The 19,510-nt window shown below is 40.0% G+C and overlaps 1 protein-coding gene across 1 annotated transcript; it reads right to left on the bottom strand.

The window, feature by feature from the left end:
* Positions 1-597: 597 nt before the first annotated feature.
* On the bottom strand, positions 598-14,238 carry MLANA (melan-A). The gene is made up of 5 exons (XM_080820457.1): positions 14,022-14,238; positions 11,982-12,107; positions 9,204-9,300; positions 2,462-2,575; positions 598-936 (listed from the first exon to the last, which is right to left on the bottom strand). The coding sequence occupies exons 2-5, from the start codon at positions 12,056-12,058 to the stop codon at positions 868-870; spliced, it is 357 nt and encodes a 118-aa protein (XP_080676583.1). The 5' UTR covers positions 12,059-12,107; positions 14,022-14,238; the 3' UTR covers positions 598-867.
* Between the last annotated feature and the right edge of the window lie 5,272 nt (positions 14,239-19,510).

The following is a 19,510-nucleotide window of genomic DNA, read 5'->3' as shown; positions in this document are numbered from 1 at the left end:
ATGTCAACAAAAAATTATAATGTTGTTATGCCCCATTCCACCATTCCACACTATTCCGGAATCTTTGATCCTGTACGATTACTTCTATATTTTTTGAGAGAGCTTTGGCAGCCCAGAGGAGCTAAATTGTCTTTGCGACACTTAAGGCAAGACATCAGCCAAACTACAATATCTTATTTAAATCCTTATACCACCTTCTGGTTTAACAAAAGCATTTTGTCATTAATTGTGATAACATTGAGCCTTGAAGTGAAATGTAATTAAAACTGTATTATATGTAGTAGTCAAGATAATGGATCTCTGCAGTATGTTATTGTAGCATCATGGAATTCTGGAACACAAAGAGACATTACTGACACTTTCCTAATCAGATGAAACTGACTATAATTTGGTAGGTCAATCAGCTCTTGGTCTTAGCTCTATTAAGGTATCCTTTGTGAGAGTTCCATGACATGGACTTATCTGCAACAATTCTGTTAGAGTTCATGTTAGTCAAAAGGTTGCTTCTTCAAAAATCAGAATAATAGTTTATTAGGTATTAGCCAAATTTCAAATAAAAGAAATTTAATGGTCCCAGAACACACACTTGAACTCTGTCTCAGAAAATACCATAAATTTATTAGAAATACTGCTAGCACAAATAGTATAAGGTATTACAACACTTATTGACAAAGTTTTTTCCACTTTAAGATTTTTTATCTTTCCCTCAATTAGTATTGCCCGTTGCTCTACTAAGAATTTAACACTAAGCTCATTAATAGAAAGGATGTACACTGTTTCTACAGTATTCTGAAGCAGAACATTAGATGTCCATATTAAATTCTAGCAAAAGTGCAAAGGAAATCATTTCATCACCTCTCCGCATCCTCATGGTGAATAAGGTGGCGGTGATTGTTCTATAGAGAGTTTCTCATAGGCAGGTGGAGCATCAGGAATCTGTGAGAATGAGAAAGGGAGAGTCTGTCCTTGGTAACAGTGCACAGATTTCTGGGAGAAGGGTAAAGTTAGTGGTCAGCATCATATTTATACTACTTCTCTGGACTGAAACTTCTAAGTGCCCACATTTCATTCCCACCCAACAAGATAATCATTGTTAAATTTCACAAGTGTGTTTGTTGAAATGTCGAGGGGAGGAGGAAGAGTAGAGAAAAATAGAGCTAACAGCTTTCCCAAAATCTCAAAAATGTATTTATACCTTCATTATCCCTGTCAGTAGAAGTCCCAAGCCTTAACTGGTGAATTCTTGAATACTGTTTAAAGCCACTAATATACATTACATTTATACCACATAAATAGATCCTCATTGTGTGTCTAAAGGCCAGTGCTATTGTCAGTACAGCACAAATGGTTAGGCCTTCATTTATTTATTTATTTTTATTTATTTATTTATTTATAAAGATTATTTATTTATTTATTTGACAGACAGAGATCACAAGTAGGCAGAGAGGCAGGCAGAGAGAGAGAGAGAGGAGGAAGCAGGCTCCCTGCTGAGCAGAGAGCCCAATGTGGGGCTTGATCCCAGGACCTGGGACCATGACCGGAGCCAAAGGCAGAGGCCTTAACCCACTGAGCCACCCAGGTGCCCCTGGTTAGGTCTTCATTTAATGCTCACAATTCTAGGAGTATTTTCATTGTTTTCATATTATAGTTTGGAAAACTAAGTCAGAGGGAGGTCAGGTTACTTGTCCAAATCATATAACTTCACAGTAATTTGGCTCCAGATTCTGTTTTTTAAACTATGACATACTACATTTGTACCAACGCTGTCCAATAGAAATAGAGTATAACAAGTATGTGGCTTTAAAAAGATCTAGTACTGCATTACAAAAATAAAAAGAAACAGGTAAAATTAATCTTCATAATATAGTTTATTTAATCCTGCATATAAAAATATTATCATTTCAACATGTAATTGATATTAAAATAATTAATGAATTATTTATATTCTTTTCCTCGTACTAAGTCTTTGAAATTTGGTATTAGAACATTTTAATTCAAACTACTATGTGTTCAATAGCCACATGTGGTCAGCAGCTACCCTGTTGGACTATACAGCTTATACATGTAATCACAGATGCTTTGTTTCCCTCCCTTAGATATATTTACATTCAGAAAATAGCAAATATACTAGACATAAGACCAAAAAAAGTTGTATCCAGAATCAAGTTCTTCCTTTGGCTCTTACATTTAGGGATCTCATCATTGACCCTGGAAAATCTGGGTATGAGAGGACACAATTTAAGAAAATCTCTGTACTTCCCTGTTTTTGTTTTTGTTTTTTTGTCTTTGTTATTGTTTATGTTTCTGTTATGATAAAATAAACATAAAATTTACCATTTTAACCATTTCAGTAGCATCAGGTATATTCACATCACTCTTGATTTTTAAATTGGAATAATTTTATTCCTTTGAGTTAAAAGCAGCCATACATTAAACATGAAGATGCAGGGTCTCAACCTACCACAGGTTCACAATTATTCTCTTGAAATGGTAGTTTGCTGTCCTGATGACCAAACCCCTCAGATGGATATCTTCCTGTTAAGGTACTTTGAATGCCAGCATGAATACCTTTTTCCTGAAATGTGAATGCATGAAGGTGAGTGGATGAGGAAAAAAAGAATTGAGTTTAGTAAGAAAAGAGAAGGAAGCCAAAGTTATTTTTTAAAATAATTTTTTAAAAAGATTTTATGTATTTGACAGAGAGATCACAAGTAGGCAGAGAGGCAGGCAGCAAGAGAAGCAGAAGCAGGCTCAACCCCAGGATTCTGAGATCATGACCTGAGCCAAAGACAGAGGCCCAACACACTGAGCCACCCAGGTGCCTCTAAAAATAGATTTTAATCTTGGTTCTGCGATTTACCTGCAATGGGCCCTCAGGCTAGTCACTTTACCTTTCTGAATTCTATTGCTTGCATCTGTAACAATGAAGATAATGCCACCTACATCTCAAGAGTTGTAGGAATTAAACTAAGATAAAGCACTTATTTCAGTGCCTGACACACATTAGTCAATGGATATTTTTGAAGGGAAGGAGAAAAAGAATGAACCTGAACAATGAACCTCAGAGAATGATTTTTTTAAAAGATTTTATTATTTCTTTAAGAAAGTGCATGAAAGGGGTAAGGGCAGAAGGAGAGGGAGAAGCAGACTCTGCTGAACAGGGAGACTGATGCAGGACTGATCCCAGGACCCTGAGATCATGATCTGAGCCAAAGGCAGATGCTTAACCAACTGAGCTACAAAGGAATCCCAGAACCTCAGAGAATGATTGTGAGTGGAGGTGATCAAGCTAGTGAGGTATCTCAGTGAGGACAAGCTTAGGAGAAACTTGGCAGCAGGGACACATTGCCTATATCTGCCTTCTCCATAATGACAGCAAAATATCTTTTTTTCCCCAGTTTTTAAAATTTTTAAAAATTTCTTCTCAGTGTTCCAGAATTAAACACTACAAATGCATCTGTTGTTGTAGAATGTGGTCATAGCTGGAGCTTCCAAGTCAAGTTGCAACATGATAAGTCAATCTAAGGCTAAGTTATGCATCCTGAGTTATTGTGAGGGTGGGTGGGTAAAAGCTCAGTTTGCTTTGCATAGGTTTAGAGGTTGATATTCTCCATCCCTAGAATAGAATTGCAACAGTTTGTGGGCAGAGACATATACCCAAATGGGGACTTCAGGAGTTGTCTACAATGGTGAGGTGGAGTATTTCATCACTGACATAGTTTAAAATTGCTGACACTTTTAGTTGCTTTTATTATTGTTAAATTCTCCACGGTGGTGGTTCTCAAACTTCAGCATGTGTCAGTATCACCTGACAGCTTGTTAAACACAGATTTCTGGGCCCACATCTAGAATTTCTGACACAGCAGATCTAGTGTGAGGCTCATAATTTGCATTTCTAACAAGTTCCCAGGTGATACTGCCAAAACTGCTGATCCAGGGCCACATGGAGAACCACTGCTCTACACACAAAGCACCTCCTTATTGCCTGCACCTGGGTGATCTAGCTATACTCAGATCCTTAGAAGGACTGGGCAAGTAATGCATAGGGGTCAGGTGGGCCAGGTGGGGGCCATAGAAAAGGAGGCATTATATATCATCTAAAGGGACAACCACTGTACAGCTGCCAATATTTGCCAGATCTTTTGATTTTTTAAAAAAGAAACTAGAAATCAAGATTTTCATGTAAAATATTACTTTTATATCTAATTGTACCTAGGTTGACACCTAATTCAATATTTTATTTTATTTTATTTTATTTTTTTTTTTTTAAAGATTTTATTTATTTATTTGACAGAGAGAGATCACAAGTAGACAGAGAGGCAGGCGGGGGGACGGGGAAGCAGGCTCCCTGCTGAGCAGAGAGCCCGATGCGGGACTCGATCCCAGGACCCTGAGATCATGACCTGAGCCGAAGGCAGCGGCTTAACCCACTGAGCCACCCAGGTGCCCCTCAATATTTTTTTTTAAATGCAGACCTAAACATACCAGTGAGACAAATCCAGCCAGTGGGGCATTAGCAGCACATACTTTGTGGTACCAGCTGAAGGGGCTGGAACAGGGAGGTTGTGCAGATGTTGACCAGCTCTTCAGCCTTTTCTGCAGATTGTGATTGATCACTGGGGTCTGCTAGGTTGGAATAGGGCATCAAGGTATGTTTCTCAGGGAGAAGTGTTTGGAACATCAGTGAGGTGAAGACAGACATGGATTGGGGCTGATAACTACAGGTCTGCAGACTGAAGAGAAGTAGTTTTCCTAAACTCTAGTCTGAAATTTGCACAAGGGCCCTAAACTTGATGTAAGGATGAAGGAATTTTCTGCTTGTCTCCCCAGTTCCCAGCAATATACTCCAGGTAAGGTATTTAATGCATTTTCTCCCTTTACCTCAATTATCAGTTACTCTTTTTCTTATTTGTAAATTTCTCACCTGCCATAAATTAGGAGCATGATCTACTCCCCCAAATTAGTGCCAGTTCTCTGCATTTGCATTCAAACTTCAGCATGCAATTTCAAAGGCATCTTCCTTGGTCTCAAGAAAGACCAAGGGGGAGAGGGTCCCAGGCTCTGCGTGTTAGCAAGAGCTCTGGGAGATTTGAGTACAGGGGTCCCACGATCATGTATTGAGAAACACAACACATGAGACATGAATATAAACTGAGCTGTCAGCAGGGACCTCAAAATTCTTCTCCAAGAATCAAAAAGTGTTATGTCCTAAACTTCCAAGTGAAAGGATAAACTTGGTAAATACAAAAACAACTATCATCCCCATACGAATTATCTTCCTACAAAAAAAAGTTACCTCAAAAAGCAGTCCCCCTTCCAAAGATGTTTTTCAGAGACAAAAGAAATTGTGAGTCAGTGGAAACATTTTAGGAAATCTTAATTCCAACTAACCTTGTTACCATCCTATGGTCAATGAAAGTGGGAGAGTGAACATTTCAAAGCTTAAAATAGGTTGTTAGGTATCTGAAGCTTGCATTTATTGTCACTTATGTTCTTTGCCCTACTATTATTATTATTTTTTAATTAGGTTCCATGCCCAATGTGGAGCCCAGTGTAGGGCTTGAACTCCTAACCCTGAGATCAAGAGATGAGCTGAGGTCAAGAGTTGGGCACTGAACCAACTGAACCACCCAGGCACCCCTATGTCCTTTGGTTTTGAAATGAAGGAACTGCCACTTTGGATGTGGAGCCTATTAAATAAGTAAATAAATAAAAGAAAAGAAAATCTCCAAAGAGAGGCAAGGAGGTAATTATGCAATTAAATGTAGTATTTAATGCACAACTGTACGTAATTTTGCCAATTTCTTAGACTACTGATTCCCAACTGAGCTTTTCAAGACATGTGCAAGTCTCAAAACAAAATTTTAATATTAATTTAAAAAATAAATGACAGCATTTTTAGACATGGATACTAGAGAAATTTTTTTTAAAGATTTTATTCATTTGACAGACAGAGATCACAGGTAGGCAGAGAGGCAGACAGAGAGAGAGGAAGAGAAGCAGGCTCCCTGCTGAGCAAGAGCCCAATGCAGGGGCCCAATCCCAGGACCCTGGGATCATGACCTGAGCCAAAGGCAGAGGCTTTAACCCACTGAGCCACCCAGGCACCGCTAGACATGGATACTAGAGAATTTAAATACAGTTCCATCTCATAAAAATTCCAGAAACTCTGCAAATCACTGGTGCAGACCTAGAGGAATGGAGACATGGTAGGTTGAATTTGAAACTTACTAAGCAAAATGTTCACAGTGTCTGAGCTTATGACATTAAAGACTCTCTGTTATGGTATAATTAAATTTAAGATGAGAGTATTGAAGCAGAAAGGAAAAAAAGTCATTGTATTTTTGTCTAGTAGCATCAAGCTAGTAGTTGTGGACAGTTAGGAAATGGGTACCAACATATTAAGTTTGTAGAACATTTGCTCCTTAAAAGACTCAATCATTATGTTTTTGTATACAAATAGAACTAAATAAAAATATAGAAGAAAATATATATTAAGTAAAGACTGATATGCATCATGGTTATATTGCATGTGCCTAGGTGTATAATAGAGCAAATGAGGCTCAGAGAAGTTAAAATCTAAGGGCACCACGCAAGTCAATGACAGACAATGAAACTAAATGCTGATGCCAGGATTTGGGTGGCTGCTATGTGCCAGGCACTGGAGGTACAAAGATGAGTAAGAAATACTCTGTCCTAGTTCATAAATGGGGGAAAGGGATGCAAGAGGCAAAAAGTAAATAACCAGTTATAAGGGAATGCTAACTCCATGCTAGAGGCATAAATGGAGTTCTGTGGAAGAGAGCAAAGTCCTTCCCTATCTGTGGGGAAAACCACAGCGAGGTATCATATGAGCGCAGTGTCCATCCCTAATCTCCTAGCCCAAGTTTTTCCCATGGTACTTATCTAGAATCTTTTTCAGACTCAGCAACTTCTCCTCTCCACTAAATGTCAACATACTGGTGGGCTGCTGCTCAGTGGTTGTGTCAACACCCAAATGTGCCCCCCCTTTTTTATTATTATGTTATGTTAGTCATCATTAGTTTTTGCTTTAGTGCCATGATTCACTGTGTTGCCATGACTGATATCAAAGAGGTTACTGCCTATGTTCTCCTCTAGGATTCTGATGGATTCCTGTCTCATGTTGAGGTCTTTCATCCATTTTGAGATTATCTTTGTGTATGGTGTAAGAGAATGGTCAAGTTTCATTCTTCTGTACACAGCTGTCCAATTTTCGCAGCACCATTTACTGAAGAGACTTTTTCCCATAGGATATATTTTCCTGCTTTGTTGAAGATTAGTTGACCATAGCGTTGAGAGTCCATATCTGGGCTCTCTGTTCTGTTCCATTGGTCTATGTGTCTGTTTTTCTGCCACTATCATGCTGTCTTGGTGATCACAGCTTTATAATATAGCTTGAAATCAGGCAATGTGATGCCTCCAGCTTTGTTCTTCTTTTTCAACAGTTCCTTGGCGATTTGGGGTCTTTTCTGGTTCCATACAAATTTTAAGATTGTTTATTCCAGCACTTTGAAAAATGCCAATGGTGATCAGTTTTGATCAGGATGTCACTGAAAGTATAGAATGCTCTGAGCAGCATAGACATTTTAACAATGCTTATTCTTGTGATCCATGAGCATGAAATATTTTTCCATCTTTTTGTATCTTCTTCCATTTCTTTCATGAGTGTTCTGCAGTTCCTCAATATAGATCCTTTACCTCTTTGGTTAGGTTTATTCCAAGGTGTCTTATGGGTTTTGATGCTATTGTAAGTGGAACTGATTCTCTAATTTCTCTTTCTACAGTTATATTGCTAGTGCATAAGAAAGCAACTGATTTCTGTGCATTGATTTTGTATCCTGCCTCATTACTGAATTGCTATATGAGTTATAGTAATTTGGGGGGTGTAGTCTTTTGGGGTTTCCACATAGAGTATCATGTCATCTGTGAAGAGAGAATTTGACCTCTTTTTTGTCAATTTGAGTATATTTTAATTCTATTTATTGTCTGGTTGCTGTTGTTAGGACTTCTATTACTATGTTGAACAATAATGGTGAGAATTTACCCTGTCTTTTGTAATTTGTATTTGGGACACTCTGGCAAAATGGGCATTAGAAAAGGGACACGTGGGACTGTCCAAGCTTCCTGGCAAGGAGATGAAGTCAAAGCTATAGCTGCCACCTTCCTCTTCCCCTCTTCAGTCTGCCAAGCTCCAAGTCCCCCCCACACAGAACCTTTGTCTAAATTGTTTGCTGAGTGAGGAATGGGGCTTCCCAACATCTTTTGCAAAGAGAATTTTTTCCATTATGTATCAACTCAGAAGTTTCAAGTGTGTAATAAAAAAGGGAGAGAGGGAGAGAAAGAGGGAGGGAAAAGAAAAGAAAGGAGGGGGAGGGAGAGAGAAATTACAACTCTTCTTTCATTCCATCGCTCACTATGGAGAACGTCTTTGGATGCTTAAGAGCTAAAGTACTGCCTGGCTTTGAAGTGAAACCTGTAGTTCTTATAGTTTAGAGACTCAGTTGATGTTTCCCATTTGTGGAAGACACTGATGCCCTAAGACTAGACTGTAATTTGTTAGCTTCCTGCTTATTTAGGTAAAGGGGAAAAATTCCATCAAAACCACATTGGCCATCAAAAGAGAATGGGCCCTGTTAAAACCCCAGTGGTACTTTGTGCTGCTGAGGGGTGGATGGTTTCCTCATTGCACAGATGGCTGGATGGGCCCTAGGTATGCTAAATTGCTTGCTATAACTTAGAACACCCAGGGAACCTGGGAGGAAAGGGGTAAGGCAGCAAGGTGAAATAAACAGGCCACTAAATAAAGGAACAGAACCAGTGGGAATTCCCAGGAGGAATGGTAAGACCTGGAGCATCTCATATGCTGCTGTTTGCTGTGCAAAAGGATCAGGACTCCTGGCCCCATACCTCACAAATTATCAGTGCTCAGTTACACACATAGTCAAGCATTCAAGTTTCCTGGGGGTGGGACTAAAGAGATGGGCCAAGTTTCTTGTTGGAGTTCATGCCAGGCAGAAGCAAAGTAAGAGCTGCAAGAAGTACAAAGTAGAGAAAGACTCATCAGAACCAGAAATGAGTGCTAAAGGTGATTATGATAATGTTATCCCATTTCCCAAAAATTCAGAGAAAGAAGGAAAAGGGGGTCTTAGATCTGGAGGGATCCCAGCAGAAACTTTACTAACCCTCAAACTTCTGTATCCACTTCGTCTTCTACAATAGCAACAGCCAATGAGCAGCAAAACTCCCAGGATCATTGTCAGGATTCCAATCCCTGCAGCCCTGGCCCAAGAAATAGACAAATCCATCTGGGTACAGAAACCTTGTTCTAGATTGTGATGAAACGTGCATCAATCTTCAATCTTCACAAGGGCTTTGCCAGCCCAAAGCCACATATCCCATTCCCCAAGTAGTTTCCCTCCCCACCCTACACCTCACTAAACACCCAGCACCTCCAACACCTATATCCAGGGACAGGAGCTTTCTTTAGGAGCTTCATAGATGTGTGCTCACAGAAGTAGTGCTAACTGGCATGGCATAAGCATCAAAGTTCCAGAAACAAGAGGTGAAGTAGCAACTGACCTGTATGTAAACAATGTATTTACAGAGACTGAGTTTTCTTTTCATCAGAGCTAGTTTAAAACATTTTCACCGACCATCAGTCCACAAAAAGTATTAATAATTAACATTGGCTTAAGATCTACTCTATGCTGGGTGCCATGATGAACATTCTACATAAATTAGATTATTTAATTCTCACAACAACCCTAGAAGGTAGGCACCACTTATCACTCCCATTTCACAGATGAGGAAATAGATTCAAATGTTAAGTTCCTTACTGATGGGCATACAGATGTAGCACAAGATGGAGTCAGGATTTGAACTTGAATTTGTCTCATTCATGTTTGTGTCCTCTTTGCCTGAAACTCATACCCTCACTCCTTGCCCATGTAGCTGAAGGTGAATCAAGATATAGCTGGGGCTTCTCCTGGAGAAATCTTTGTCTTATACCACCTACCTGACCACCTCCTTCTTAAGGCAGCTGAGGCATCAAGACTAACCTGTCCATATCCAAATGGGATGGATGACAGTGCTGGATAAAAACTCTGACCTAATTATGCATGTCAGTCCACCTACTTTGTGGATCATGAACTGAGACCTACCAAGACTCACCAACATCACCACCACCTCAGCAGCTACTCTGTAATTCATTGAGCATTGATTGGTGCCAAGCACTGTGCCAAGCTCCCACATATAGGCTTTCATTTCATCCTCACAATAATCTTCTGAGATACATATGATGCTCATATCATAGCTGGCATCTCCACAATTTTAAGCTGGTAAAATTCCCAAGACTGCACAACTGGAAAGTGGCAGAACCAGCATTCACAGTGACTGGCCTAAGATACCCAACCGGTGCTTTTCCTGCCATATCACCCTTTCCTGAAATGAAGCTGTCACAAGGAGAATTCAGCGGGCTCTTGTGACTGAAGTCAGCTGATTCAATTCCTAGAATGCCTGTGTTCCGATTTCACCCACAAAGTCTGTTTTCATCCCCTTGGACATCTTGACAGACAGAGCTCTGTTCCAGTTCTTTACGCTCACTCACATTGCATTCACACACACACAGTGACTGATAGAGTGGAAAATATCAGGATATGCCAAACACACCAAAAGAACCCACTACCCAGCTGGGTAGGAGTCTCAAGAGTGTTACCAAATGTCTCCTGAGTCACCTGAGATGCATGTTAAAGTGCAGACTCTGAGCTCAACCCCTAGACCCACCAAATCAGCCTCTCTGGAAGCAATGCCTGGGAAACTGCATTTTACAAGCTCCATGAGTGACTTATGCCCTCTTGACTGCAAGAACCCCTCAACCTCTTTTTATTGAAGTTTCATAGAGATACAGTTTGTTGAATCATCTTAAAGAAGCTGAAACAATATCTCCCAATCCCCATTCCCAACTGACCATGCAGGGATGTTAGAAAATCCCACTAGGGTCTTCTGAGGAAAGAAGACTAAATTCTTCATTAGTGTCTTTAATGGGTTCTATATCTTGCTTGCCCCTATTAGTTCACTCTAGTAAAGATTTTTCAATAGTTCTTTCTCAAGGGAGAGCAAGTTTGCAGGAAGTTCTGACTAGACCACTTAAGACTTGGTTCAAATAAAAACCTGGTACCTAGTTTGTCCTGTTGGAGTCTTTACTCAGAGGGTGGAACCCGATCTAGAGCAACTCACTCTTGGGTACTCTAGTACATGCAAAGTGTGTTCCAGCAACCTGTCATCCCACTACAGCACTTACGCTTGCTAAAATAATTCTTGAGCCTAATTCTGCACTACACTGTAAGATTTTTTCAAAGATAAGGACAGCATCTTAGACTGACTATACATTGCTTAGCACTTGAAAATGCTGAATCCTGTAACTACTTATTTTAAATTAATTCATACTATTAACACCTTTCCTTAGGATACAATTATGATGCAGAAGTTACGACCACCATCTTCACCCTGGGGTTAGTCTGTAGGTGGAGTTGCACATACCTGGCCTACATTCTCCCTAGATCTTTGGCAACTCATCTTTGTTCTGTCTGAAAACCATCTCCAGGAGCCTGAGTAGAGTAGACAGAACAAGGCTTGAGGAAAGAGTCATCTTGCTCCCGGACAAATATTTTCCAGCTGGGAAAACTTCAGTAAATGCCTAATAACCAAGAATACAGAAAAAAGAAAAAAAGCCAAGATCCAACTTATTATTGCTCCTATCTCCTTGCCTATAAATCCTCAGAAAAGCTTGATTGAGCCCCTTGTAAAATCATGGGGTCCTCTCACCTCATTGCCAGGGTTTTTACTCTCTAGAGAAATGAACACTAGAGAGATTTACTGACAGGCATGTGCTTGTGGAAATCAGCAGGCTGTGTCATCAAACAGAAAACTGCAAACATCACTGGGTTCAGTTTTGAACTTACTCTTCAGCTGTGATGGAGGAGTGATTGTGCCCTTTCTTGGGGTAACCAAGGATGAAGTGAGCCTCTTCTCTTGACATCTTGTGGGTGCAGGCCACAGGACACCAAATAGCAGGGGCACACAGGTACCTTTAAACACATTCAGAACATCCTTACTCAGCATTTCACAAATATCCACAGACATTCTTTCCAGGTGAACATCAATGATAGCTGGAACCCTTTGGTTTCTCTCTGTGAGAGGATTTGTACTTGCTTTTTCATTGATATCAAGTGGAAATTGCTCAGTTTTCTAACTGCTTCCACCAACTGAAAACTAAGTTCAAACAAGAAACTACAAACAAAAGCAAAAAACTTTGAAATTGAGTTATTATTGGGGAGGGAAGTCTCTTCATTTGCCTTCAGTTTGACTCTATACCACAAACTTATAGAGAAACAAAATACATTTTTTAAAAATGACATTTTATTGTTACTACTATTATTTTTTTTTAAGAGATGGGGGAGAGTAGCAGAGGGAGAGGGAGAATTTTTAAGGAGGCTTCATGCCAAGTGCAGAGCCTAATGTGGGGCTTGATCTCACCACCCTGAGATCACCTATGCTGAAATCAAGAATCGGATGCTTAACTGACTGAGCCACCCAGGTGCCCCCACATTTGTGGATCCATGAATTGTTTAAGTTCTTTGATTTCCTGGTTGATCCAAACATTCTTGAGCAGGATGGTCTTTAGCTTCTAAGTGTTTGAATACACAAAATGCAGTTTTATTCATTCCTTATTTTCCCTGGCACAAGACTGGTTAATAAAAGGAGTTATTTATCTCCAAAAGTATTAAATTGATATCAGTGTTTGGCCGTATAGACAGTTAGATAACATATGAGTATGTGGCTGAGCACAGCAATCTCCAAGTCCACCTTCCAGCAAAGGAAATGCCTGGCTTGTGCATATTCATTTGCACCCTCCAAAACAAGATGAGGACTCCCATAACCTGATTTTGTCTAATGATTTGTTTTCCCTCCCACTGAAATCAGTTTTTGCTTCTCTCTCATTCAGGTCTCATGAATAGGGCTTAAATACGTGTGTGTGTGTGTGTATACACATACACATATAACTATATATATATATATATGATATATATATGTTATATATGTGTGTGTATGTATGTGTATGTATATGTGTGTGTGTATATGTGTATATATATATATATATATATATATATATATATATATAAAATACAAATTTTTAAACCATAATACAAACAAATAGACAAAGAGCTCAAGAACTTCAGGGGTCATCATTAAAGTGTGCTGGTTGGAAACCAACAACAGTTTCTCTCTCTCCTTGCCATTGTATTTTTCTTCTCTCTGGTTCTCATGAATTTCAAAGCTCTGATAATAGAGTTATATTAGTTATATTAATTATTACTATTATATATTATTAATATTATGTTAATATATTAATGAACCTGTTTAAAATAGTAGGAGAGAAGTGGGAGAACAGAGTGGGGAATTTTCCACGTGAACCCTTTCCATTATAATTTTTCCTTCCCAATTGTAAAAAAGAAATTCTATTTGAACTCACAGAGCATCTCAGGTAAATAATGTAAGGGTGAGCCCTGTGTTCAAAATTACAGATACAAAACCCAATTCTGCATTAAATTGTTTTTGTAAATCTATGTAAACTCTGCAAATAGTGTGGGTACAACAAATGTACCTCATCCCAAACCAAGAGAAGCAGTCTTTCAAGTGACAGGAGAATACACAAGCAGAATCACAAGCAGGATGCAGCATGGTCCTCTGCTTTTCCTCTTGGCAAACTAGGAACAGGATCTAGGAGGAGACTTTGTGAGCCCTCAGAAGCTGGAGACTTACATTAAGGAGAGATTTTGCAGATAGCCAAACATCAGGGAAGCAATGAGGGAGGGCAGAGGAGCTCACCAGAATCCCCCCAAACCTGTTCTCTTGGACAAAAACAATGGTTGAGAAGGACATGCTCTTACCTTTCTGGATCTTACCTTTCTCTTCTGTCTTACCTTACCTTCTGCTCTTACCTTTCTGTTCTGTCTGTTGGCTGGCCCTGTTTATCAAGATTTCTTCTTTTGTTCTTAATCTTTTAAATTGCTTTTCCTTGTCTCCAGTCTCATGTTAGTCATGAGTTTGGATTTCTGACAGGGTCATCTGTGATTGCTTAATTGGCATAAAAGAAGCTGCCTTCATTCCTCTCCTCAAAAAGTCATTGTTCATTGTGGCCTCTGTTTTCCCCGATCTCAGGATTTCCTCCCTGGGAAGCCATTTATTTAAAATACTGGTCCCTCCTCCATAGGGTTGTCAGATAAAATATAGGATTCCCAGTTGTTTTTTATTACAGATAAACAATGAATACTTCTTTTTTTAAAGATTTTATTTATTTATTTGACAGACAGATCACAAGTAGGCAGAGAGGCAGGCAGAGAGAGAAGGGAGGAAGCAGGCTCCCTGCTGAGCAGAGAGCCCAATGCGGGGCTTGATCCCAGGACGCTGGGATCATGACCTGAGCCGAAGGCAGCGGCTTTAACCCACTGAGCCACCCAGGCGCTCCGACAACGAATACTTTTTAGTATAACTATATCCCCTGCAATATTTTTTAGTATAATTATGTCCCCCTTACTAGATGGTACATATTTTTATTAACGAAATTATTTGTGGGGTGCCTGGGTGGCTCAGTCATTTAAGTGTCTGCCTTTGGCTCATATCATGATTTCAGGGTTCTGGGATCAAGCCCTATGTTGGGTTCCCTGCTCAGCAGGAAGTCTGCTTCTCCCATTTGCTGTGCCCCTCCCCACCCCCCACTCATGCTTTCTCTCTTACTCTCAAATAAATAAAAAATTTTAAAAAAGTATTTGTATTTTGTCTGAAATTCAAATGTAACTGGGCACCCTATGCACTCCCTCATCCTCACCTCAAAGAGATAAAGAGCCTTTAGTCTCGGACCTGGAGACCATCTAGTCCCACCCTCTCCTGGTCAAGAAGAAGAAATCATCATTCTTTTCCATGAATTGTTTAAGTTCTTCTTTGATTTCCTGGTTGATCCAAACATTCTTGAGCAGGATGGTCTTTAGCTTCCAAGTGTTTGAATTTCTTCCAAACTTTTTCTTGTGATTGAGTTCCAGTTTCAAAGTATTGTGGTCTGAGAATATGAAAGGAATAATCTCAGTCTTTTGGTATCAGTTGAGACCTGATTTGTGACCCAGTATGTGGTCTATTCTGGAGAAAGTTCCATGTGTGCTCAAGAAGAATGAGTATTCTGTTGTATTAAGGTGGAATGTTCTGTATATATCTATGACGTCCATCTGGTCCAATGTGTCATTCAAAGCTCTTGTTTCTTTGTTGATTATCTGCTTGGATGATCTGTCTATTACTGAGAGTAGTGTGTTAAGATCCCCTACTATTAATGTATTCATATCAATATGACTCTTTATTTGATTAACAGTTGGCTTAAGTAGTTGGCTGCTCCCATATTGGGGCATAAATATTTACAATTGTTAGATCTTCTTGGTGGATAGACCCCTTTAAGAATGATGTAGTGTCCTTCTGTGTCTCTGACTACAGTCTTTAGCTTAAAATCTAATTACTGATATGAGAATCACTACCCCAGCTTTCTTCTGAGGTCCACTGGCATGAAAGATGTTTCTCCATCCCTTCACTTTCAGTCTGGGTGTATCTCTATGTTCCAAACATGTCTCTAGTAGACAGCATATGGACAGGTCCTGTCATTTCATCCAGTCTGTAAACCTGTGCCATTTTGTGGGAGCATTTAGGCCATTCATGTTGAGAGTGATTATTGAAAGATACATTTTTATTGACATCATGTTGCCTATGAAGTCCTTGTTTCTATAGATTGTCTCTGTAAATTTCTGTTCTATGTCACCTTTGGGTGCTTTCATCTTTTATAGAACCCCCTTTTAATATTTCTTGCAGTGCCAGCTTGGTGGTCACCTACTCTTTTAAACTTCGCTGGTCTTGGAAGCTTTTTATCTCTCCATCCATTCTGAATGTCAGCCTTCCTGGATACAGTATTCTTGGCTGAATGTTCTTCTCATTTAGTGCCCTGGCAAGTGTCTTGCCAGCCCTTTCTGGCTTTCCAGGTTTCTGTGGACAGGTCCAACATTCTGATAGCGTTCTTCCTCTATGCATAAGGAATTTCTTTCCCCTAGCTGCCCTTAAGACCTCCTCTCTGGGGGTGCCTGGGTGGCTCAGTGGGTTAAAGCCCCGCATCAGGCTCTCTGCTCAGCAGGGAGCCTGCTTCCCCCTCTCTCTCTGCCTGCCTCTCTGCCTACTTGTGATCTCTGTCTGTCAAATAAATAAAATAAAATCTTTAAAAAAAAAAGACCTCCTCTCTGAACTTATGATTCATGAATTTCACAGTCATGCGCCTGGAGGTCTTTCTACCCTCGTTGATCTTGGAGGGTGTCCTCTCTGCCTCTAGGACATGAACTTGTTCCATCCCCCAAATCAGGGAAATTTGCATCCAGTATTTGTTCAACTGTATCTTCTAGTCTTCTGTCTCTCTCCACCCCCTCAGGGATCCCAAAAGTTCGGACATTAGAATGTTTCATGGTGTCATTTATTTTTCTAATTCTGTTTTCATGGATTCTAAGCTGTTTGTTCCAAGCCTCCTCCTGATCCTTCTTTTCTATCATTTTGTCTTCTAGATCACTAATTTAATATTCTGCCTTGGTTACCCTAGCTGTTAGAGTATTTAGATTAGATTGGATCTCATTGATAGTGTTGGGGTCCGTTATCAAAGGAATGAGACTGAGACAAAGTGAAAGTTATGCAAAGCCTTATTCTATACCACACATTAGAAGTCAGACTGACAGGCCAGGGCCACCTCTGAAGAGAGAGACCCCCTCCTGATCTCACTGGTTCGTTTTATAGGGCATAACTGCAGACCCAAGGTATGTGGCTTCTACTGTTAAGGCATTTACTCCTGGAATTGATACCTGGAACCGTACCAGGAACTACTGGGGCATTTATTCCTGGAATGAAGTCCGTGGATGTGAACAACAAATGGCTACCTAGGCAATATGGAGTTGCTGTGGCTAAGCAGGCCCTAATAGTTAAACAGGTTTTAACATTAAATTGGCCCTAACAGATGACATTTTTAACTTCTCCCAGATCAGCTCTCACTTCTGCCATTAGAGATTCTATGTTGCCACTAATGCTCTTCTCCAACATAGCCATTGCTTGGATAATTGTTACCCTGAATTCTATTTCCAACATACTGTTTATGTCCATATCCAACAGTTCTGTGTCAGAGGTCACAGTCTCTGAATTTTTCCTCTGTTGGGTGTTTCTCCTCCTAATCATTTTGCTGAGAGGTGGTTGAGGGGATGTAGAGCTGAATATATCAACCACAATCCAGGCAAGCTGCAGTTTTGGAGCAATTGGAAGTCACCACCAAAAAGAAGGAAAAAATAAAAAAGAGAGAACAAAGAAAAAAGGAAGAAAAAACCCAGTCAAAAGGAGCCCCAAAAGTTAGATTTATGAGGTACAAAAACAAAAATTAACAAAGAAAAAGACTGACAAAAGTAAAGGGAAAAAAAAGGAAAAACCCAGCCAAAATGAACCATAAGAATAAGATTTATATAGTACAAAAACAAATACACAGAAACACTGACTAAAAAATAAGATGGGAAGGTGGTTATAAACCCTTGACGTGAGTGAGGAACTTTATCTCAGTTCTTCCTGGGTGTATCTTGTTATCTTTGTTAAGGACTCAACTTTCCAGAGATACAGGGAAATTAAAACTGGTTTATATATAGTTGTAGTACTGAATAGGGAAAAAGGATTACCTTGAAGCTTATATCTAGATATATTTCAAAAAAGAAGAAGTAAAGGTATATGTATGAAAAAAGTTCAAGTTAAAAAGTTTTTATGGGATATGTTGTATTAAACATCTAGTTGTAATGGTAAGTAGGTTAAAAAAAATAAAAGAACAAGAATTGTGAGAATGAATTTAAAAAAAGAAACCTTGTATCTAAGAAATATACAGGTTTGGGGGCAATACTAGGAGCTTAATATATTTTTTCCTCTCATGTTGGGATTTTAAAGTTTTATGGGGAATTGTGGTTGTTGTCCTCTTGTTCTTTCAGCTTGTCTTCTGGAGGAGAGGTCTGCTGCATTCTTTTTCAGTCAATCTTGCTTGGGCTGCATCATCCTGCCCCCTATCAAGGGGCTGGGCTCTGTGGAAACTGGTTTTTCAGGCATTTGTTCTCTGGAGATTTTTGTTCTTTGGAGGCTTTTTGCACATTTTCACCTCGGGGGGGGGGGGGGTCAGAGCAAAGTAAACTGTCTGCGCCCAGACCTTTACCTCATATGGAAGCCTCACTCTGCTCCCTTTGGATGGCCAAGAATACACAGACTTCCCCTCTGCAAACTTGGCTGAACACTGAAACCTCCCACAGGCAGTGCATACCCACAGCCACCATCTCAGTGGTCGCCCAAGGCCCCTACTTTTCTCTGCACCCCCATACCCTAAAACCGCAAGCAATATTGGTCCAGGTGAGCCCAATCCTGGTGGCTACCATTGCCAGGACTGTTGTCTGGAGCCCATGCCCATGCCAGGTGCGCTCAGATCCTGTGGTGGTGCAGGTGGAGGAAGGTTGTGCATCCAGGGACCACCGACTGGAGCCCCCATCAGGCTCTCCCAGGCATGGGTGGGTGCCAGCTGTGACTGCCCTGGGACCATGGACTTAGATCCATGCTTGTGGCCTTCTGATCCCACCAATTGCCCCTTAAGACCTTTGTTCTTTTTTAGTGCTCTTAACCAGTTTCCAAGCTAATGCTGGTCCCCAAGGACAGAGCACTTTTGTATTGGGGTATTACTTTCCAATGGGTCACTTCTGGTGTCTCCCTCCCCCTTCTGTTTATCCTCTGGCATCAGTCTGAGCACTCCCACTCTTCTGTACCTCTTCACTGAGGATCTGCCCCTGTAGAGATTCGGAAATGTGTAATCTTATATTTCAGGGTTATTTCATGGGTGTTCAGAGTGTTTTGGTAGATATTTGGCTCAGTTCAGGGGACCGGTTGAAACAGGTTCTGCCATCATGCCCTTCCTCCAGCCTTGTGATTTGAAGTGAGAAAACACTACTTTCCTGGTTTAGAGAAAAAGAAGAAATACAACACCTATCATTGCATGACCACACTGCACATACATATGTGTATAAATTAACTCATTTGGCTTTCAAATGTTCCCATTTTATAGATGAGGCCAGTAAGGCTTAGCGAACCTATGTAACTTACCCACAAGCCCACACCAGAAAAGAAAAAGTAAACAATGCAGGAATATATGAACCATGCTCTTCCCATTTGCTGACTGCATCTCTCAGACTCTTTTCTCACCAGTATAATTTCTGAGGGGAGAGAAGCCTTTAATAACATTATTAATTCAAATTAGTATTTGGGGTTTAAATGCCTTCTTTTCAAATTTGATTTCAGGTTTTATTTTTCCATATTTCTAGTTCTAAAATTAAAAATAGAGTGGGTGACAGAGATGAGG

Source organism: Martes martes, assembly GCF_963455335.1.
Source record: "Martes martes genome assembly, chromosome: 12".
NCBI lineage: Eukaryota > Metazoa > Chordata > Mammalia > Carnivora > Mustelidae > Martes > Martes martes.
The sequence above is the reverse complement of the archived record's forward strand: the minus strand, read 5'-3'. Positions and strand labels throughout refer to the sequence as shown.